Genomic DNA, 23,370 nt, shown 5'->3' on the forward strand with positions numbered 1-23,370 from the left:
TAAAGTACTAAAACCACGTTTCAAAGACACACAATCCTTACCAGCTCATATTCCTTTATAATAAGGTATTTTATGAAGCGGTTTCAGAGTACAGATGCATTGATGGATCTAATCACACAAAGAGAGAACTTCCACTCTGTCCCCTTATTTTTATATTTTCATAAAGAGGATGGCACATAAGCAAGAGAAAGCAAATTTGTCCTTGCCTTCTATTTGCCCAGAACCTCAGTGATACCATTCTAAACAGCAACAGTAATAGTAAAGTGAACTGGAAAATATGTACTTGGAAACACTAATACAAATTCTGAAACAGCATTTCAGCAGATTTTAAATACAATTTTAATTGCAATCCAGGTGACGAACTGTCTTGCCATCTGAGGATGGATACTTAGATCAGTTTTCTCTCTATAAAGCTTATGTAAGCAATGGTTTTCAACAGAAACTGATGGTTGAGAAGAAAACTGGGAGGTTTGTATATGGTTAAAAGCTTTCTCAGATACACTAGTAAGAGAAACTTTTGTGATTTTGTTTTTCACAGCCTTCTCAGCATTAATACCAGTATCACTACAGGTTAATCCACTATTGTTCCTTTGTTAACTATCTAATTATATTTATCCTGTTCTATCAGTTCAAAATTACATGAGTGTTTATATTGCATCACCTTTGCCGTTTGGAACAAGTCTCATATCTAGGCCACTTAGGGCCTTTATGAAGGAGATTTCTATTAAATGAATCTTTTTCAGTCTGCAACAAACTACACTCAAACACTGTTAATCAATATTTTGGAAAAATGATGAATGAACAAAGAACTGCAGCTTTATAGCACATGGGAGGGCTAATTTTGTTTTTAATTTAAGCATAGGACACATTTGCATTAAGTCCCAAGCACTTGATTAAAACACCAGGGTGTATCATGCCCCAAGGCATAATGAGGCACCTTTGAGGAGGCAGATTGGCACTACCTAAAGAACACTGCTCTCTGTGAATTGTTGCACTCCACACTAACAGACAGGAGACCAAATGTAATGTCCCTGCTACTGAACTGTCACAACTCCAGGTGGCCCCATGCTTCAGGGAACCTTCACTCTTTGCTCCCCCACTAACCTTAATATACCCGCTGAAAGAATCCATGTGGCAGTAGGTTTGATTAGAGAAGTTGCTCAGGCTGAAGGCCTTACCATACTTGATTTTCCTCCATTACAATCCTGAAAGTACATTGAAGCTTCTGCTTTTAAACCAGGTATCAACTTGAACGCTGAGTGCTGCAGCTTTTTACCTTAAACACCTCATGAGAGAGTTCTCCCTCCCCATACAACCAGAGTGCAAAATGACATCCCAGAGGGGATGGCAGAAAGGTGGATCCTTTTCTAAACAAAGTTATTTATGCTAGCTTAGTGTTTTCCCATGTAACATTGCTTGAGGACTGCTCATTCATCTGCATGGTTTGCTGAAGTATTGGAATCAGTACCTTTACTCGTTTTATTTATGAAGAAGCCTCAACAAAGTTTGTTTGCATGGAACCATTAACCCTACCTATTGCACAATAAGCAGCCATTCAATCTAATCTCCCAGGCAAACACCTTCTAGGACAAAGAATAATCTTTACTGCTTCAGTTTAATAAACTGTGATTATTTGCTTTACAGACTACTGGAGACAGGCCCTCAATCTTCCTCAATTCCCTGTACTGCCATATTTTAAGTCAAGATACTCTTTTGCATAGGCTGTTTCTCCCTTGGAAGAGACACACAAGCCAACCAAGTAAGGGTTATATGAGCTCTATTCCAACAATTCATATGTATCAGCTCATAATTCTCTGGCTGAACTGGTATTGTGACTGTGCCAATATTGAGCATGGCAATTCAAATCATGGCTAAAAAATGCCTACAAAGCTCATTGAGGCAATCTTAAATCAATATAAATGTGATCATTAAACTCTAAATGCAGGAACGAATAGAAAAAAACCTGCCACTTTCAGTTACAAATGACATACAAACACAATAGGGGAAGTTGAAAATTAAGGTAATTTGTTTTACTTGAAAAGTTATTTTTAAGGAAGTTATAATGAAATCACTGAAGCCAGTGAAAAGGCATGTTGCTGGCCTCATGATTTATGTGGAAACTAACATTAACCAGGAACTAACAGACTACCCAGGCAGTGTTGGCTCTAGAATGGACTGACACGTCACCTGTTATTACCAGTTATTAGTAGCTTTTCACTTTTAGTTTTAAATTATACTTTTAATTTGGTCAAATCCTCACCAGGTGAGATCCCATCTTTTCTGACAGTAAGCTGCCTTTAAATTGTTACCTCCTAACTTCTCATATACAGCTAGAGCTACCTTGAAAACCAAGCTTTCTACAGTTATTGTGGTGACTAGAATACTTTTCAAAACCACAACTGAGTTTGTAGCAGTTTACCTCCTTTACTTACATTAATAAGAGAGAGCTGTGGAGGAAAAAACCTATTAGAAAACATGCATATACTGCAATATTCAGCTTGTGTTATTGGTCAAGAATCCTGAGAAAAAGTAGACCTTCTCATGTACAGGTAAACATAGTCTCTTATGTATGGCTATGCTTCTTCTGGCAAGCTCAGTATGCAGGCACAGCTGGTCAAGTCATTTTATCCTCCCACAGCATACCCCAGATTAATGGGGTTGAATTTAAAACAGTTAATGCAATGCATGTTTGCCTACTACACAATAAGCAAAGAAAGATAAAATTGGCATTTCTGACCCCAGATCTAAAATGCTGAACTGTAAAAGAGAGCAGAAGTCATGGGAGGTTTCTTCACATGAACCCCCTCAAAAAGAAAGCCACATCACAGTAATAGGAATTGCCATAAACCCTGTAACGAAATAAAGGCAAGAATAGTTGGCTCAGAGGATTAGTAATGAGCAACTGACTCTTTCATTAACTGGGCACTAACCCAAACGTAGCCAAGGCTAGTAGCCACCAGGTTGCTTTAGCACTGCTGGGCCTCCACAGACAGCAGTATGACTGCTCGAATTGCCCCAGTCCTTGGAGCAGCTGCTCTGACTCACAGAGGTCAGCACTGCCAGCAACTCACAGGTGCACACCTATGCTAGAAATAGCAATCCCATCCTGCAGCATTCAACATCACCAAGAAAATGTTCAGACTCAAAAGCAATACAGAAAAATAACAAAGGCCATGCAGCCCTATGTCAGCCCCCCCGTACTAGATCTGAGAATCACAAAGCAGTTAGTGTTGGACGAGACCTGTGGAGATCATCCCGTCTAACCCCCCTGCCAGGGCAGGGTCACCTAGAACAGGTGAACCAGGAACACGTGCAGGTGGGTTTGGAATGGCTCGGGACAGGGAGACTCCAGGACCTCCTTGGGTAGCCTGTGCCAGTGCTCTGCCTGTGTAAAGAAGTTCTTTCTCACTTTGCGGGGAACTTCTTGGTGAAACTTCTGATTTAGTTTATGACCGTTGTTCCGTGTCCTGTTGCTGGGCCTCGCTGAAAAGATTCTGGCACCTTGGTCTTGCCATCCACCTTTGAGGTATTTATATGCATTAATGAGATCCACTCTCAGTCTTCTCTTTTCCAGACTGAACGGGCCCAGCTCCCGCAGTCTCTTCTCAGAGATGCTCGGCAACAACGGCAATATCCGGCTACCCCCGATCCCCACCTCTGTGGATAAGGGGCTGCGCTCTCCTCAGCGGCCAACACCAAAGTTGGACGACACGGAGCCAGCCCTCTGCCGCGCCCACACCCCTCCCCGGCGGCCGGACCGGGCGGGCGGGCAGCACCGCTCTCGCCTGCCGCCGCAGCCCCACGCCTCCCTCGGCGGCCGAGGGGGCTGGACCCAAGGTCAGGCGGCGGCGGCGGCGGCGGGCGGGGGCCGGGCCGGTAACGGATGTGCCCGCCCGCCCCGCCTCCTGCGCTGACAGAAAGGCGGCGGCGGCGGCTCTCGGTGCGCAGCGGCTGCCGCGCGCAGGCCGGTGCGGAGCAGCAGCGGCGCCTCCAGAGCCGCCCCAGAGCCCGCCCGCGGCAACCGCCGCCCTCGGGCCGCCCGTGCCCCCGCCTCGCTCCGCTCCGCTCCGCTCCGCTCCGCCGCCGGCTCCTGCTCGGGCCGCCGCGCCCCCCGGGGATGGCGGTGCTGGCCCTGGCCTCGGAGGGGCTCGCCATCTTCGGGCTCATCCTCTTCGTCGTGCTCTGGCTCATGCACTTCATGTCCATCATCTACACGTAAGCGCCGGGGTGCGGGGGGATGGCGCCGGCGTTGTTCCGTCACCCACCCGCCATCGCGCCCGGGGCAGCGGGCCCCGTCTGCCGCGCCGCCTCCGCCCCGGGCCGGCGGCTCCTCTGCCCCTGGGTGTCAGCCCGGGGGTCCGCCTGCCTCCCTCCGGTGTGCCTCCCGCAGACCCACCCCAGACACCTGGGGTTCGGGCTGGCCGTGCTCAGGGCACAGCTGTGTCCCTGCCGTCGGTCTTCGGGTAAAAACTGCCCTCTGGGTTTCTGCCTTCTGCTCTGTGCCGTGATCTTTGCTCCTTTGCCTTTAGTGCTGCTGGGGTAGGCTTGGGGTTTGTTGTGTGCCTGTATACACCTGTAAAGCGTGGCTTTCCCGGTGGTTGTGAGAGACCAGAGTACACAGGACTTACAAAATGTGTAATGTTTGACTCTGCAACCGCTGTACGACTGAACAACTGTAAGAACACAGTACTCTGTGCCAGCCATAAGCACACTTCTTTTTTGTATTGAGAAATAATGACAGTACTAGTAAAACAAGTATATATAGTGAGTCAGATCCTTCTTGGATAAGTCCAAGTAAAAATACCTTTAGAGTTTGTGAGCAGTGTTTGCATTTTAGTGACTGACAAGGCAGATAGAACCTGGCAGAGGAATTTTCTGTGGGTATGTGGGGAAAGGATTAAGAATGCATCTCTTTGTAGATAGTCGTTTTGCTCTCTTAAGTAAAAGGCCCTCTTGCGTCACTACTAGGATTAGAAATACCTGATTTTCTGTTTGCTTTCCTTGTGCTTATCTATTCTCCTTTCTTGCTGCTCTACTGCATCTGATAGGTACCTGTGATAAAGCTCACAGAATTGGTCAGGTTGGAAAGGACCACAGTAGATGACCTGGTCCATCCATCCATGTTCATCCTAAAGCACATGGCAGAGGACTGTCCAGAGGGTTCCTGAATATCTCCAGTGAGGGAGACTCTGCAACCTCTCTGGGCAATCTGTTCCAGTGCTCAGTCACCTGCACAGTAAAGAAGTCCTTCCTTGTGTTGAGGTGGAACCTCTGTGCATCAGTTTCTGCCTTTTGTCCTATTTCTGGGCATCACGGAGAAGAGCCTGGCTCCATTCTCTTGACACCTCCCTTCAGATACTCATAGACACTGATGGGGTCCCCTCTCAGTCGTCTCTTCTCAAGGCTGAACAGGCCCAGCTCCCTCAGCCTTTCCTCATATGAAAGATGCTCCAGTCCCTTAATCATCTTCATAGTTCTCTGCTGGACATTCTCTTTTGTCTCTCTTTTACTGGGGAGCCCAGAACTGGACACAGCACTGCAGGTGAGGCTCACCAGGGCTGATTAGAGGAGCAGGATCACCTCTCTTGCCCTGCTGGCAATGCTCCTCTTAATGCAGCCCAGGATGTCACTGGCCTTCTTGGCCACCAGGGCACACTGCTGGCTCATGGAGAGCTTGTTGTCCACCAGAGCTCCACTGAGCTGCTTTCCAGCAGGTCACCCCCAGCCTGTGCTGGTGCCTGGGCTTGTTCCTCCCCAGGTGCAGGACCCTGCATTTGCCTTTGCTGAATTTCAGAAGGTTCCTCCCCTCCCATCTCTCCAGCCTGTCAAGGTCCTTCTGAAGGGCTGCACAGTACCCTGGGGTATTGGCCACTCATCCCAGCTTTACAGTGTCAGTGACACTGCTGAGGAGCCCTCTGCCCCTTCATCCAAGTCATTGATGAATAAGTTAAACAAGACTGGGCCCAGTACTGAACCTTGGGAGACACCGCTAGGAACAGGCCTCCAACTGGACCCTGATTATGACCTCTGGGATCCGCTGTTCAGCCAGTTCTCAATCCACCACTCTTCACTCATGCCGTCCACACTTCCTGAGTTGAATTCATGCATACTGAAGATTTGCTTCTTCTTCTCTTGTTTTTATTTTTTATGTTTGTTTAAAATGTGAAATCACTTATAAGCTCTAATGGTTTTATTCTCTTCTACTGTAGTTCAGTTACCCTTAGATCTTATATTCACTTGGATAATTAACTTCTTGAAAACTACCTGTGTGGGTTATCTTGGACACAAATGGCAGGATTTCAGTACAGGGGGACAGAAAGGGTGCTTAGTGGGGGAAGAGACTACTTTGGTCATGGCTGATTTTGGTCAGCTTTAAAGCTGATTAAAACAGTCCATTGCATGCTTAAATCTCAGCCTGTCAAGTGAGTGTGTGTGGTGCTACTGCTCATAAATCTTTCAAGAATAAGTGACAACTGTAATGGGCAGGAGACACAAATGGGGAAGACGTGCAAGAGGACGAACAGGAGGAAGAAGGATGAGATATGCGAAGAGATGTGAGAAGAAAGAACAGGGAAGAGATAGAGGGAAGAGTACACTTTTGGGCAGTCAGTGCCACAAGAGCTATCCCCTCAAAGGGACGGCCTGCTGTGAAGGCAACAGTAGGACAGGGGCACTCCTGAGTGCACTCTGAGCTGCAGGTAAGGCACCATTGAAGGGACCTGTGGGCAGCCTGTGCTGGGGTAGAGACTCCCTGAGGGGCTGCAGTCCCATGGTTGACTCTTTCCTGAGGAGCCTGCAGCCTATGGCAGGCCCATATTGGGGCACAGACTCTGCCAAAGGGATTGCAACCTGTACATAAGTCACTCCTGAGCAATTACACCTGCTAGAGCAGAGTAGCAGTTTAAGGCACAACGAGCAGTGGAGGAAAATGAGTAAGAAGTAAGGCATGGCAGAAAAAGCATTATGTGCTGAACCTTGCCTCTTGTGTCATCTTGCTGAAGGGCTGGGGAGGGACCGGGTGTAAGGAGCAATGCAAATGAGTAATTCAAATAGGAGGGTGAGGGGGAAAATGTTTCTTTCTGAAGCAGAGCCTGGGGAAGGAGGGCAAAAGGCCCTTCCCTGAAGGTTAGGTTGTTTCTCTTTTTGCCTCAATACCCAAATGGATAATTAGTTGCCTGATAATTGCCAATAATTTAAATAGAATTGCCTGAGTTGAGGCAATTTTGCCTGTGACAGTAATTGGAGGGGAATGCAGGCAACAGCTGGACCTGGTATGGCCTGCATCTAGAGTGTTTGCAGTGGTGTGAAATCTGGAAGGAGTTGTATTTTTTGTAAATGGGAATTTGTGTTACAAGTATATGTAAAAATTGTGTGTTAACAGGCAGAAAACTTGGCGGGGGGGGGGGACGGTGTGAGAACTGGAGTTATCCAGTCTCAGCCTCTGAGGCTCCTGAAGAAAAGTCTGCTTCCAGCAGGGTTCTGGAATCGCCAACTCAGCAGGGCCAGAGTTGGGAGCTGTCTTTGACAGAGTAATGGGCTGATGGCAACAGGGGTGTTTAGTGTTCAGTGCAAAACAGTGGCCCGTGGTTGGAGGTGAGCAGATGGTAGCACTGAGGTGACCAAATTGCAAATTGTTCTGGGTTCACAGGCTGTTGTGATGGAGGTGCCCTGGTTACAGTGATTCAGCAGATCCGAGGAGAAAGGATCGCAGCTCCCCATAGTGTGACTGCACAGCTGCTCTTTGAAGTGAAAATAAAGAAATGATGGACACTAAAGCAGCCATCCCAGGGAACTGTCCTTGCAGTGACTGTGGTGGTGCTGGAAAACTGTAGCTGATGGGATGTAGCTGATGGCTAGAGAGGGCAGTGTGCCGGTGAGTTTGGAGCCTGTGCCACGTGTTAGCGTTGCCCTGTGCAAGGGAGGAGGGCTGGGGGGTTGTCTAATGGAGTTGTATGTGGAGGAGTGGCCTGGTCCTGCAAGCAGGATAGTGGAGGAGGTGATCAACTGTATTTGCTTTGAATGCTGGAGCATGTTTACGGGGAAAGGACCCCAGATAAAAGGTGACTGTTAGTGTTATGCCCTGAGAACTCTGGTGGCTGGGCACTGTTACTAGTGCCCTTTGTCTCACAGAGACTAGTTTTATCCTGGATGGCAAACACAGCACACTGCACCCTTTCCTAGACCCCTGAGGTATGAAGGGGTCTTCACTTATGGGCAGAAACTGCTTTTTTATGTCAGTGGGGGGATGCAGTAATAGAATAGAATTAGGTGATACTTGGCATATACTGAATAATACATTGGTCCTGTTACAGGAAATAAGAAAGATGAAACTAATTAGTCTTCCTGTTTTCTCTTTACAGACAGTATTGTTAGTTTAACTTTTTAAAAGTCGTTGAGGTACTGCTTGTACTCAGTCTGCACTGTGTCTAGCCATGCTCTATTGCTGAACTGTAAGGTCTCCTCTGTGCCACTAGAGTACTAAGATAATGTTGTGACATATCAGTAAAGCTGTTGTGGACTAGACAGTCATCCTTCTGTGGTTTTCTATTGGTATTTAAAAAGTTTGATTTAGCAAAAGACTTAGAATGTGTGAATTAAGTAGGCAAAGGGAGTTATTCAAGAAAGTAAGTTTTTTTGTCTTGAAATGCTTTCAGCAGTTGTTAAGATTAAGGTCCAGACAATATTTCTTTTGCATTGGTTCATGCTGTGATTGCTTTCAAAGTTGTAGTAGTTGTAGCTCAAAGCTAAGGTACTGTTCTTCCATACTGCATTTGCAAAATCTGGTTCTTGACACTTCTTCCCTCTAATTTCAGTGGGTTTGAAACATTTTGGTTGGAAACATTTAGGTTGGAAAAGACCTCCAAGATCATTGATTCCAACCTTTGACTGATCACCATCTTATCAATTAAGCCTTAGCACCAAGTGCTATGTCCAGTCGTTTCTTGAATACCCCTGGGGAAGGTGACTCCACAGCCTCCCTGGGCAGTCCATTCCAATGCTTGACAACCCCTTCTGTGAAGAAATTCTTCCTGATACCCAGCCTGAACTTCCCCTGACAGAGCTTGAAGCCATGTCCACTTGTTCTGTCAGTAGTTGCCTAGAAGGAGACACTGACCCCCACCTGGCTACACCCTCCTTTCAGGGAGTTGTAGAGAGTGATAAGGACTCTCCCCTGAGCCTCCTTTTTTCCAGGCTGAACAACCCCATTTTCTTCAGCTGCTTCTCACAGGACTTACTCTCTAGACCCTTCTTCAGCTTCATTGCCCTTCTCTAGACATGCTCCAGCACCTCAATGTCTTCCTTGTTGTGAGGGGCCCAAAACTGAATACAGGATTCACTGGTGTGGCCACCAGTGCCAAGTGAAGAGGGACAATCACTGCCCTGGTCCTGCTGGCCACACTGTTGCTGATATAAGCCAGGATTCCATTGGCTTTCTTGGCCTCCTGGACTCATGGCTGGCTCATGTTCAGGCAGGTGTTGATCAGGACCTCCAGGTCCTTTTCTACTGGGCAGCTTTCCAGCTGCTCTGCCCCCAGCTTGTAGCACTGGATGGGGTTGTTGTGGCCAAAGTGCAGGACCCAGCAGCTCACCTTGTTGAGCCACTGTCATGGCTTAAATGCAGATAGCAATTAAGCACCCACAGCAGCTCACTCACACCCCCCATCACCTCCACCCTAGTGGAACACCACTTAACAACTGGTCCTGGCCTATCGATCCAGATCCCTCTCCAGAGTCTTCCTACCCTCCAGCAAATCAGTATTCCTGGCCAATTTAGTGTCATTATGAATGTACTGTGCACTTGATCCTGTTGTCTGGGTCCCCAATAAAGATATTAAAGACATTAGATAATGTTTGGTAACTCTTTTAAGCTATTTATTTGTCTTTCCATTTGTAGTTATCTGGTCAAAAAACCTGAACTCATGTGAAGTCATGTTCTGGCTTTGAGTCTTCATTGTTCTTGTCCCAGTTGTCAGTGGCAATTCTAATTCTAGCACTTAATGGAAATCACTTTAAGGCAGCCACAGTAAGTTGATATTGAGGTTGCTCATTGTCTTGGTTCCCAGGTGTAAGTGGGAAGGGTACTGCGTGTCACTTAATTGATAAACATACTGCTGTTTTTAGACAAATTCTTTTTAAAAGCTTTTAGTTACAGTAGTCAATGAAGAAATAATGAATTCTGCATTTATGTGGCATTTGGGTGTAACTGGGCCTTGTCTGCTGAGTGAAAATCAAGACTTTTCATAAATGTATACATGTAATAAAAAACCCAGACGAAACTAGAAGTAATTAATAGCCTTACTGTAGTGTTTGTGGGCACAAGGAGGAAATCCAGTTTGCACAGATGCATTAAACTCAAGTTTCCAGAGGTACTTCTGCAACACTGAAGGACTTCTTAAACATGGCTTCTAAACCTAAACAAAAACTTCCACATATATGATGCTTAACTTCTGCCTTTTTTATGTGAAGTAATTTTGATATTTTGGTTAATAATCTCTTATTGCATAGTAATTGTGACACTGAATTCTTAAGAAAATAACAGTTTTATGTCTCTTTATTTCTCTGTTTGTTTGTCTCGTCAACCCTTTTTTTTTTCCTCATTGACCCTCTCTTGCTGCTCAGTCTTTAATTTGTGTCCAGGTTTATCCTGCTCTAATCTCTCTGTTTCTCACTGTCATCTCATTTTTGCCTTTTTGTTTGTTGGTGGGACTCTCTCCTTTTTTGGACTTTCTTAGGTTTTCCAGTGTCTGGCAATAGCTTGGGTAGGGTACCTGTTAAGAGCAGCAGTAGTTACTCAATTAGCCATCATCAAGTTGCATTTTTTTTGTTTTGTGGAACTGCTGCAGACACATCCTGTTGCAGATAGGAGCCAGGTAGATTGTAGTGTATACTAATTTAAAAGGCAATGTTTAGAGAACTCTCCTGTTACTATCAAGTGTTACCAAGCATAAGTGAACAAACATTTTGGTAGACTCTGATGGAGATAATCCAAATACTCCTTTATGAGATGAGAGATACCCTTGCCTCCTGTTGATAACCAAACCTGGAGAACTGCAAAGTGTGATTGTAGTAGAGCTTCTCTAGGAAGTGGTGGGAAGATGTCTAGCACATGCAGAATGCCGTGTCTGTTCTTGGATATGTGACTTAAAGGAACCTTTATTCAACTTGAACAACTTACACTTAAATGTTTTATGCAGGTTGTCTACCTCAAGGTAAATAGTTTTTCCAGTTACGTAGCTGATGACAAGGATGATGTAAAGTGTTGGTGACTAACAACAGATTGTTGTCTGTGATCTTGAATGTGTGCAACAGGGAACAGAGCAAATTCACGATCTGATTAGCAGCGTCTTTTTGCAAAAGTTCTTCAAGGGTTAAAAGCAAGCAAAAGAAATACTTAGGTGTTTGATCATAAACTGGGACATTGGAGAGGCATGAAAAGTTGGAAAGTTATCTGAGGCTTCTGTTTGGTCTGACGTGACGTTTAATCTTCCTGCTTTTTCCGTCAGTAACCCTGTCTCCCATAATCTGTGCATTGATGATAGGCCCTGCTTTATGCAGAAACCCGAAGGTGTTTGCCACAAGTGTTACATGCGTACAACTTTATGTTGTATGGGTTGTATGGTTTCAGTAAATGGAGAACAACATTGTAGCAGAGGCAAATCTGAAAGAGAGCAAGGCAAAGATTGGAAGTCAAGTGGTTACTGGGGAGGAAGACAGGAAAATGATAGGGTGTGGGAATGCAGAGGTCAGAATAAACAGAATATCCTGAGCTGGAGGGGACCCACAAGGATCATAGAAGTCCAGCTCCTGTTCCTGCACAGGACATCCCCAAGAGTCACACCATGTGCCTGAGAGTGTTGTCCAAACACTTCCTTAACTCTGGCAGACTTCATGCTTTGACTGCTTCCTTGTGGGAGAACGTTTTTCTAGTATCCAGCCTGTGTTCCTTGACCTTCACGCCATTGCCTTGGGCCCTGTTACTGCTCACCACAGAGGTGAGATCAGTGCCTGCCCTTTCTCTTCCCTCATGAGGAAGTTGTAATTTTAATGAGGTCTCCCCTCAGTCTCCTCCGGGCTGAACAGACCAAGTGACCTCAGCAGCTCCTCATAAGGCTTCCCTACAGAATCGTCACCATCCTGGTGGCCCTCCTTTAGACAATCTCTAGTAGCTTTGTATCTTTTTTTTTTCTATATGCTTGTGCCCAAAACTGCAGACAGTACTTGAGGGGAGGCTGAACCAGTGCAGAGCAGAGTGGGATAATCTCCTCTAACAACCTGGAGTCAGAGGTGAAAGCCATTTTTTTCAACACTGTGAAGGAAATTGGAGTGCTTTAGGCTGGAAATGCCAGTTGAGGGTTCAGTTCCATCCCCTGCTTGAAGCTGAAACATATTTTCACAGTTTGCTGTATGTGCACAGTGCATTGATATGATAATATTAGTTTGTGATAGAAGATGGAAACTATTGAAGGAATGCTAAGTTTGGGATGCACAAAATCATCAGGTATTAATAATTTCTGGGACCAGTTGTGTTTGACATCTTATTAATGACATGGAGTATATGACATTATAAGCAAGTTTGCTGATGGTACAGAACAGGAGAGAGTGGCTAATAGACCAGATAAGTTCAGAGGGACCCAGACAAGCTGGAGAGATGGTCTGACAAGAAGCATATGAAGCTCAACCCAGGAAAATCCTGTGTCCTGCACCTGGCAGAAATAACTCTGTGCATCAGTACAGGCTAGAGACTGACAGGCTTGACAGCAGCTTGGCAGGAAGAGACCTGTGAGTGCTGATTGGTGCCAATCAGCCAATCAAACATCACTTTGATTATGAACAGCAGCATGCTTTTGGCAGAGAAAGCCATTGCTGCATTGTTAGCAGGTTGAGGAAGGTGATCCTTCTGTTGTACACAGCACCAGAAGGGCTGTGTCTGGAGTGCAGAGCACAGTTTTGGTCTCTCCAGTATGAGTCATGGGTATGCTGGCACAAGTCTGGTTTAGGGCTACAGAGGTGATGGTGGGACTGCAGCATCTGACACACGAGGAGGGGCTGAGAGCTGGAACTCTGCCTGGAGAACGCTTGGAGGGATCCTGTTAATGTGTGTGAATACCTGATTGTTTGGAGGAATGAAGGATGTGAGGTCCAAGACTCATCTCAGTGGTGCCTAGTGACAAGATTAAAAGCAACAAGGGCAAATTCAAGTGAAAGACTGTTATTTCAAAGCAAAGGAGACACTCATTGCTGAGCATTGAAACAGGCGTTCCAGAGAGTTTGTGGAGGCTCCGTCCTTGAAAACAGGAAAAACTGGCTGGTCCTTAGCAACCTAATCTAGTTACCCCAGTTAGAGCCAGGCACTTGGATTAGCTGACCTCCAGAGGTGCCTTCCAACCTCTGCTGTATGGTGATTTTTTTGTGAAAGATGACATTGAGGCAGCTATCCTGGACTGTTATGGAGCAGTAGACTAAGAAGGAGGTTGTGTGGAGGCCGTAAGTTTTGTGTGTTGCTTATTTTAAACAAGTAGAAGTTTACCTGACACCAAGTAATAATAAGGCTTAAATTTAGGTAATCCTTAGGGGAAGACATATCTGAAAAAAAACAGGAGTTAGTTTTTTATATACTGAAATTGTGAATAAGTTTCTGTATTACAAGCATGATAAACAGGGAAAGCTAAACAGTGCAGGACTAGAAATCTGAGAGTGGTAACAATGTGGGAGAAAACCAATAATGTTGAAGGCAATTAGGGCATGCCAATTTTTTAGTAATGAGAGTCAGGAGGATAAGACACAGACTATAAACTTTGGGGTAGACATTATGGTAGTAGTGGCCCTGAATGATTTATCAGAATGCAAGAAACCTAAGCCTAGATTAAAGACTGTCTAGTGTTCGTTTAAAGGAGAGGAATTATGGCAGTCTGGATGGTGTTTGTTTCTCAACTTATGTTGCGAAGAGGGAAGATAGTACAATAGACATGTTTTGATTTTAAAGCCCACTTGTCACATCTCTTGGGAGTGGTTTGTATGGAAGGGGAAGATAGAAGGCTGTAAGATTTGGAGTATGTAGTATGGAAATGAAATGGGTTGGGTTAGTGGAGCTGTTACAGGGCAAAAAAGCATCCAGCTTTGTATGTGAGCTGGAGTGGAAGAAGCTGAATAGTGGGATGAGGAAAAATATAATCTTTCTGTCAGCATTTGTCAGGATATGAAGATTTCGAAGAAGTTTTAAGAAGTTGATGCTTTACATGAACTGTTCCCATAAAAGCATGGCTTTTGATTATGGTGGATGAGTAGAATGGTAGATGATAAATTACTCTAAAAATTGGAATCTGAAATTTCTGAGTTATATGCTGAGCATATTACTAGTTTTACTGTTTTACCAGAGCACCCTTCAGTATGTGTGTCCATCACTCATGAGAATTGCGTAATGCTAAATAGTGGTGTCAGAGTTCACTAGGATTTTTAAATAGTTTTTTAACTGAAATAAAATACTGTAGTTTTGACACATTTAATATTGGTTTTACATTTACTGAAGACTGTGGTTTAAAAGAAAGTATTAATTACTTTATTGTGAGATATCTTTTCCTAGAGACTAAGAAAAGATTTTTATTTTGCTAATTGCAAGGTGACTAATTTTGTATTTTCTTAAATACATTACTTTTAATAGTGGGTGATGAGGACCTATGCAAAACTATATCTTCTCATAATTGGCCTGGGTGAATTCATACCCTGAATCAATTTATTCTAGTTTCAGCATGTATAAAGTAAGTCTGACACCGTCCTTTGGACAACTAGGGTAAAAAGCATTCTTACAAGCGTAAACGAAGATAGAAAATTGAAGGGGTGCATTGTACTAAGTGAAAGATTAGGACTGTCTTGCCAGTGCTACTTGCAACACTTTGCTGAGGATTTGTTTTATTTCTTGCAGCTGTTTTTTGAACAGCTGGTGGGTGCTTCTAGCGGACCAATCTTTTTTCATTAAACCAGCAGGATAACTAACAACTGGTATCTTTGCCAGTTTGTGCTGCTAGCTGGTTTGGTCTGGTTTAGACCACTTGAGCTCCTCTCTTTAGAAATAACTGTTTGTAAACCAAAGACTGTTTTGTTTTCTTCCCCCCCTCTCGGTACGGCTCATCTTGGATTTGTTAACAATTTGAGTCCATGAGGAGGAATCTTTGAATGAAGTTAACCATTCACTTTTATGTTGTTTGCAGCCGTCCTATTCTTATTAAGCACTTGTCTTGATCTTGATTCAATTTGCCTGTGTTGTAATGATTTCCCAGACAACTGCTGCTTTGCTTTAATAATGGGTAGTGTGCTACACCTTATTTCTGCTTATTTTATGAAGCAGAATTATCATTTGTCTGGTCATACACACATGTTAAAATATTCAAGCTGATGAAAATCAGATATTGGTCAATGTACTGAGGTGTTATGGAGAAGATATCCCAAATGCTTTATACTGAAATACTTTGAGCTAAAAATTGAGTTAAAATTGAGTTCAAAATTGTTACTTCACACTTCCTTTTAAGTATTTTTAAGAGAGGTGATACATATGTTTTATACCTGCATTTCCAAGGAGATTCTTTTGTGTGGTTTGTGTTGTGGTGAGGGCAGTATTTTTTTGACAGTATGAACCAAGTATTGTGGGTTTTTGTAGACATAAGGTAAAATTTGATAAGTTGGTTTTTCGGGTTCTTATTTGTTGGAAATGTAAAAAAAAATTTAAAATTGCTCTTCTGAAATGCAGTCAAGCATGATGTTGAGTGTAGAAGTGTTAAATTTTAACTTAGCATTTTCTTTCAAAGCGGTTTTGTTTTTATATAATTGCTTCCGTCAGTTTCTGGTGTTTCATAAAGGAGACTTATTCAAGCTTTCCAAGGTATTTGCAGCATGAGAGCAGTGACCCTCTTACTGACAATTGTGTAGTCCAGACAAGGTTTACAGCTTTTTTATTACCCCAGCTGTGGGTAATATGGCCCCAGACTGTGTGTTCAAACTTGTGTGAATTGGTGTTGGAGTGTCTTTTTCAGTACAAAACAGTATGCTGTTTTGTACTCTGGAAACACTTGTTCCTGAATTAATGGAATATAAATCAGCCTGTCATACACTGAAAATAAAGAAAAAATGTTGGCATGTATGGTTTGTTAATATAGTTTCTGATTAGCCATTAACATAATTCTGTTACTGGCAGTTAACTGTTTTGAAAGTTTTAAGGGAGAAGAAACTGGAAAAAGCTGCACAGGAGGAGCAGCCTGGAGTCTGTAGGATGCACATTATGTAATGTTTAGCAAATAATGTTGTCATTTAAACTTGTGCCTTATGAAATAATTGAGGCTGAGCTAGTTTAATCTTAACAGATTTTCAAAAAAAAGTCAGAAAACTGAATGGAATAGTCTCACAATAAAATTGTTCAGAAGTTTTGTGTTTTAGAAGCTCCCACACTTAATATTGATGGGTTGATCCTGTACTAAAAGCTCTCTGCTGTGGTTGGTTTATCTGGCCCAGAGTTATGGCCAAACCCCTGGAGATGCTTTCATAAACAAAACGCATATTATGCTGGACGCAGCAGTTCTCTAAAGTTGCATAATGTTTGTTGCAAGGAGTACCAAAAACATTTCTGTTTCTATGCCTCAGTGAATCTTGATTTGATGCTCAGGGGGATAATCCAAATCCCCTCCTACTGCTATGCCTTTCTAAACATTTCTGCCATTCTAATATGCCTTTAGTGAGCATGTGGCTATTTGGTGACTCAGATCAGCAAGCGATTTTTTTCTGTGGAGTAGTTCCCTGTTTGATCAGCAGGCTGATCCAATTTGTCTTGTGGTGCTGACTGTTTTATAGCCACAAGTGGGCTGAGGTTGTGGGAAAGCAGAAACAGGGAATAAATTGCTATTTTGATGGCAGACTGCAGATAGACTACAAGGAAAAACGTGTTTATTTTAATTCTTAGTGCGATGCAGCAATGGATGTGTTGTAGGCGACTTGCTGTGTCTCTGTTAAGTCCACTTCATTTCAGCTTGCTGAATTGTAAACTGTCAAAGACTTCCTCAGTAAAAGGGTTCCTGTTGCTTCAGGTTCAGCCACAGCCTATTGTATGGAAGCCTGTTTGTTTCTTCTTTTGTCCTGGGGGAGTGGGAGGGGAGTAGGAGAGAACATGTTTGCTGGCTTAAAGTTGAGGTCTCTAGTGTTTGCTCTTTCTTATTCCTGAAAGATAAGGTCGGGAGTTTTTTTCTACTTAAAACTGTAAAAAGTATTTGAAAGCATTTTTAGTTCCCCTTGTCTCTCCCCCATTGCCCCGTTTTAGAAAAGACTGTATCAAGTTATGGATTGCATCTGCTGAACATGACTTCATGGTAATACTTGGAAAATGCTGGTTGAAGAATTTCAGTAGTGCATGGAGTTTTTACATTTGAAATGGCAAGTAGCACTAGATGGGACATTTACTGTTCTACATGATATGATTTTTTTTTTTTTGGCCTTATTCTTAGCCACTGGTTGGACTATGCCTTTCCAAAACTGCATAAGCAAATTGGTGTTTGGTGTTCTTTTGTTTTGTTTTTTGGTTGTTTTGGGGTTTTTTTTAAGTTTTGACTTTTGGTGCTTTTGAGCTTGTTTTAGGTTTACTGGGGTTTTTTTTAATCATTTCTCTTCTCCACTACCCATTGTGATTTCAGTGCATTACACTGACAGGTCCTTTTCATTTTGTCTGTGGAGGTATGGGAAGTATAGGGAGAAAATATGTACACTCAGTACACTCAGCTGGCATGTGATGAAGCACAATTGTAGCATGCTTTTCAACATAAACTCCTAGTATGCAAAAAAGCAGCGTTGCATTTTTTGTTTTCAGTGGTTTTGAGGCATGCACAAACCTGTGACTGTTCCTCTGCTGGCAGACAGCCGAGAAGTCTCTCCTACAAAGTGCACACCTGGATCATACCTACCATGTTCTTCTTTCAAACTCATCTACTTCCTCCTGTCTCTGAACATTTTATCAAGGCCAAGTGACATGTTAAATGTTTTTAATTATGTTAGGGTTTCCCCTTGAGTCCTTTCCTGTTGTCCACAGCTGTGTGTTTCTGCTCCTCCCTATTGTTGGATCTGACAGTTGTGTAACTATTACGTTGGTGAGTGTGTGGTTGGACTTGCCATGTGTCCATATGGCTGTTGAATTGGATGTGAGCAGGTGACAGAAGTGGAGGATGGGAAAGAATGCCTCTCTGAGAGCAATGACTGACTGCTGCAATGGGTTGATCAGGCCAGCAGCTAAGCAAGGGTGCCTGGCACTAGCATATTTTTATAGGCTGATGTCTTCCTTTCAGTCAAGAGAGGTAGAAGAGTGGTGTGCCTTAAGTATTACTTCAAGAGTCTCTTGTGAGCACCGGCAGTGTTTTCTCTTACTAATTAACTCAAGTTAGCTGTTTCTGGCAGATAAGGAGCAACCTATAAGGGAGTGAATGCTGTGAAGGAAAAGTGTGATGTAGAGTTGGTTGTGCAGTAGCTTTTAGGCACCTGACCCAAATCAATGGTCAGCTCATCTCAGCTCTTCTGGAAGCCCACTGAAGCATAGAGGGAAGGAGACCCTGTTCCTACTCTTCTCCTGTGGCCTTGGCAGCACATTCAGAGCCTTCTTGAACATGCTCTGGAGTTCTGTGCAGCCTTCCATAAGATGCCTGAAATCTAATTTGGCAGAAGACAATCTGATGTGGAAGAAAACAAAAGGCAGATTTAACTTTCAGTTGAGTGAGTGATTTGAAGGAGGATTGTATGGACATCAATACTAGCGTGATGTCTTGTTTGGTTGGTATTGATGGCAGCACAGGAGGAGGATTACTGGGGGACCTTTGCTGCCTGTGAAGCTGCATGATCATCTTGCTGCATCCTTTCAAGCTTACTAGGTTAAAGTGATGAAATTCTAACATTACATGTTGAGTAATAGTTATGTGGTGGTTTATGTATCTCAGCTAGTTCACTGTGGGATCAGACAAATGCCAGCACAGGACATCCCAGAAAGAGAGGAGGAAAGAGGGAGTGCCTCTGAGCAGTAGCAGCCTGCAGTTAAACTGCTTCAGCTACATTATAAAACTCCTCTCAAGGGGAAGAAAGGTTGAAAACAAGATCAAGGTGTTTAATTCTTGCTTTAAGAAAAATTCTCTCAATTTGCTAGGAGACCAGTGGCCACAGGTCATTCCTGGTTTTCTGTTTGATTTGTCTTTCAGTTTTCAAATCTCTCTGACATCTAGGAGGTCCCTAAAAAGGAGTAATAGTGTAGTAGACCTCCACAGTAGTACAACAGTAGTATTACGGTGTGCTTAAATCTGGGCAGAGAAGTAGAAGAAACAAGTACTTGATAATAGTGTGTTATTTACCTTTACTTGTATCATTGCAGAGTCTTCTTGTGTTTTTCTGCCTCCATGTTTTCCTTCCTGATGGTGTCTACTAGAGCTGTGGCAATGATTTCTTGTACATACCCCATCCCTCCCACCGTCACATGCAGACAAAAACCTGCACATACATATTTATTATAAAAAAAGTAATTATATTTGTAAATATTTATTATATAATATTATATATAGAAAAAATCTTAGTCACATAGGAAAATACAGAATTGTACACTAGTTTAGGTTGGAAAAGCTCTCAAAGATCATCAAGTCCAACTGTCAACTGAACACTGAACCATGTCCGTAAGAACCACATCTACACATCTTTTAACTATCTCCACGTTTGGTGACTCCACCACTTCCTTGGACAACCCATTCCAATGCTTGCTAAGCCTTTTGGTGGAGAATTTTTTTCTAATATTCAACCTAAACTTCGCTGGTGCTGCAACTTGAGGCCCTTCTTGTCTTGCCACTTGTTATTGGGACCGGAGACTGACCCCTGCCCCACCACAGTCTCTTTTCAGGGAGTTGTGGAGTGTGATAAGGTCACCTCTAAACCTCTTTTTCTCCAGGATGAGCACCCTCAGCTCCCTCAGTCTCTTCTCATCAGACTTGTGTTCCAAACCCTTCTGTAGCTCACTTGCCCTTCTCTGGACACACTCCAGCACTTCAGCATTCTTGTAGTGAGGGGCCCAAAACTGAACACAGGACTCGAGGCGTGGCCTCAACAGTGCCCAGTACAGGGCAGTGGTCATTGTCCTGGTCTGCTGGCCACACTATTGCTGATACAGGCCAGGATGCCATTGGCCCCCTTGGCCACCTTGGACACATGGCTGGCTCATGTTCAGCTGCTCCCAGGTCCTTTACCTCTGGGCTGATTTCCAGCCACTCCTTCCCCAGTCCCCAGCTCTGGATGGGGTTACTGGGACCCAAGTGCAGGATCTGGCCCCTGGCCTTATTTAACCTCACACAAGTGGCCTTGGCCCATGGATTCAGGCTGTCCAGATCCCTCTGCAGAGCCTTTCTGCCCTCCAGCAGATCAACTTGGTGCCATCTGCAAACTGACAGTGCACTTGGTCTTGTGACCATTGATAAAGGTATTAAGCAGGACTGGACCCAGTACTGACCCCTGGAGAATGCCGCTGCTGACTGGACACTAATTGGATTTAACTCCATTCCCCGTCACTCTCTGGGTCCAGCCAGCCAGTTCTTAACCCAGCAAAGACTGCAGCTGTCCAAGACATGGGGAGCCAGTTTCTTCAGGAGAACACCATGGGAAATGGTGTCAAAGGCTTTATTGAAGTCCAGGTAGACAACACCTGTAGCCCTTCCATCATCTACCAGCTGGGTCACCTTGTCATAGAAGGTGATCAGGTTGGTCAAGCAGGACCTGCCTTTCCTAAACCCATGCTAATCCCCAGGTTGTCCTGTACATGCCATATGATGACACTCAAGATGATCTGCATCAGGACCTTCCCCAACACCAAGGTCAGGCTGTTAGGCCTGTAGTTAGTTCCCCAGACCCTCCTTCCAACCCTTCTTGCAGATGGCTGTCATGCTGGCTAGCCTCCAGTGAGCTGGGACTTCCCTCATTAGCCAGGACTGCTGGTAAGTGGTTGAAAGAGGCTTGCTGAGCACTTCTGTGAGCTCCCTCAGTAGCCTTGTGTGGATCCTGTCCAGCCCCAGACATTCGTTAGTAAATTTGCAGATGACACTAAGCTAGGAGCGTGTGTCAATCTGTTGGACGGTGGGAGGGCTCTGAAAAGAGACCTGGAATGGTTGGATAGATGGGCAGAGTCCAATAAGATGAAGTTTAACAAGTCCAAATGCCAAGTCCTGCATTTTGGCCGCAATAGCCTCCTGCAATGCTATAGGCTGGGGATGGTGTGGCTGGACAGTGCCCAGGCGGAAAGGGACTTGGGGATACTGGTTGACAGCTGACTGAACGTGAGCCAGCAGTGTGCCCTGGTGGCCAAGAAGGCCAATGGCCTGTATCAGGAATAGTGTGGCCAGCAGGAACAGGGAGGTCATTCTTCTCCCGTACTTGGCACTGGTGAGGCCACACCTTGAGCATTGTGTCCAGTTCTGCGCCCCTCAGTTCAGGAAGGACGTTGAGGCACTTGCATGCATCCAGAGGAGGTCAACAAGCCTGGTGAGGGGCTTGGAACACAAGCCCTATGAGGAACGACTGAGGGAGCTGGGGTTGTTTAGCCTGGAGAAAAGGAGACTCAGAGGTGACCTTATTGATCTCTACAGCTTCCTACAGGATTGTTGTAGTCAGGTGGGGGTTGGTCTCTTTCACCAGGTGGCAGCTGACAGAACGAGAGGGCACAGTCTCAAGCTGCACCAAGGGAAATATAGGTTGGATATTAGGAAAAAGTTTTTTACTGAAAGAGTGATAAAGTGATGGAATGGACTGCCTGGGGAGGTGGTGGAGTCACCATCCCTGGATGTGCTTAAAAAAAGCACATGCCATGATCTAGTTGGGGTGCTAGGGCGTGGGTTGGACTCGATCTTGAAGGTCTCTTCCAACCCAGACATTCTGTGAATTTGTATATCTAAGTGGTGTAGCAGGTCACACATCATTTTGTCCCAGGTTATGGCGCCTTCATTCTGCTGTGTGTTTTTTTCTTCCCACTCAGGGGCCTTGTTACCTGGAGAACAACTGGTCTTACTGTTAGAAACTGAAACAAGTAAGACAGTATCTCAGGCTTTCCATATAATTTCTATGTTTCCCTCTGCATCCAATAAAGGATGGAGGTTCTCCTTAGCTCTCCTCTTGTTGCGAATGTACTTAGGTATACATTTTTATTGTCTTCAATGGCAGTAGCAAGATCAAGTTCTTCAAGTTGTGTTTTGGCCCATCTACTTTTCTCCCTCTGTAACTTCATGACACCAGAGCTGCCTGCATCTTCTCTCAAAGGTCATAAACTCTCCTTTTCATTCTGAGTTCCGGCCAAAACTCTTTCTTTAGCCAGGTCACTCATCTTCCCTGCCTTGTCTTTTGGCACATGGGGATGGCCTGCTGGCTGTGCCTTTAGGATTTCCTTCTTGAAAAATGTCAGGGTAACCTCCCAAGGGTACTTTGTCAAACAGTCTCCTAAACAGGCCAAAGTCTGCCCTCGGGAAGTCCTAGGTGGCAGTTCTGATGACCTTTCCTACTTTTCCGAGAATTGGAATCTCCATTATCTTGTGATTGCTAAGCCCCAGACAGCCTCCAACCATCCCATCACCCACCAGTCCTCAGATAACAAACAAAAGGTCCAGTGGGTGCCCCCCCCCAATGGGCTCACTCAGCCTCCTGATACAATCAGTATCTTCCACACACTCCAGGAACCTCCTAGACTGCTTCTTCTCTGCTGTATTGTATTTCCAGCAGACATCTGTTAAATTGAAGTCCCCTGTGAGAAAAAGGGCTAATGATTATGAGACTTCTCCCAGCTGCTTGCAGAATACTTCATCTGTCTCTTTTTCCTGGTTGTGTGGTCTATAACTAACTCCCACCAGGGTTTCTGCCCTTTTGGCCTATTACCCTGATTCCTGCCCATAAACACTTAACCCTATCATCACCATCATTAAACTCTAGACAACCAAAATAGTCCCTAACATGCTGGCTACCCCACCATCTCTTTCCCTGCTTATCCCTTTTGAAGAGTTTATAGCCATCCATTGTAGCACTTGAGTTGTGCCAGTCATCCCACCCTGCTTCCATGGTGATAGCTAATCATAGTTTTCAAGCTACACAATGGCTCCCAGCTCCTGCTGTTTGTGGCCTATACTGCATACATTGTTGTAGATGCACTTCAGCTGGGCAATTAATCCTGCCACCTTTTTTTGGAGTGAGATTTTCCTATGTGACAGTTTTCAAACACTCCTGTAGTTTCTAGGACATCAGTAACCCTTGTGTCTTTGCTGCAACATAGATCTCAATCCCCTGCCTCCACTGAGATGGCAGACTGAAGGACCTCACTAGCACACTGTTCCTTAAATACTGACA

At 44.5% G+C, this 23,370-nt stretch overlaps 1 protein-coding gene across 1 annotated transcript in view; it reads left to right on the forward strand.

Annotated features, from left to right (window-relative positions):
- The first annotated feature begins 4,028 nt into the window (after nucleotides 1-4,028).
- UGCG (UDP-glucose ceramide glucosyltransferase) overlaps nucleotides 4,029-23,370 on the forward strand; it is a 36,719-nt gene continuing 17,377 nt past the window's right edge. The window contains exon 1 of the mRNA XM_039566949.1: nucleotides 4,029-4,215. Coding sequence (XP_039422883.1) covers nucleotides 4,118-4,215 — 98 coding nt within the window. The 5' untranslated portion in view covers nucleotides 4,029-4,117. The remainder of the gene's footprint in view (nucleotides 4,216-23,370) is intronic.

Source organism: Corvus cornix, chromosome Z (genome assembly GCF_000738735.6).
Source record: "Corvus cornix cornix isolate S_Up_H32 chromosome Z, ASM73873v5, whole genome shotgun sequence".
NCBI classification, from domain to species: domain Eukaryota; kingdom Metazoa; phylum Chordata; class Aves; order Passeriformes; family Corvidae; genus Corvus; species Corvus cornix.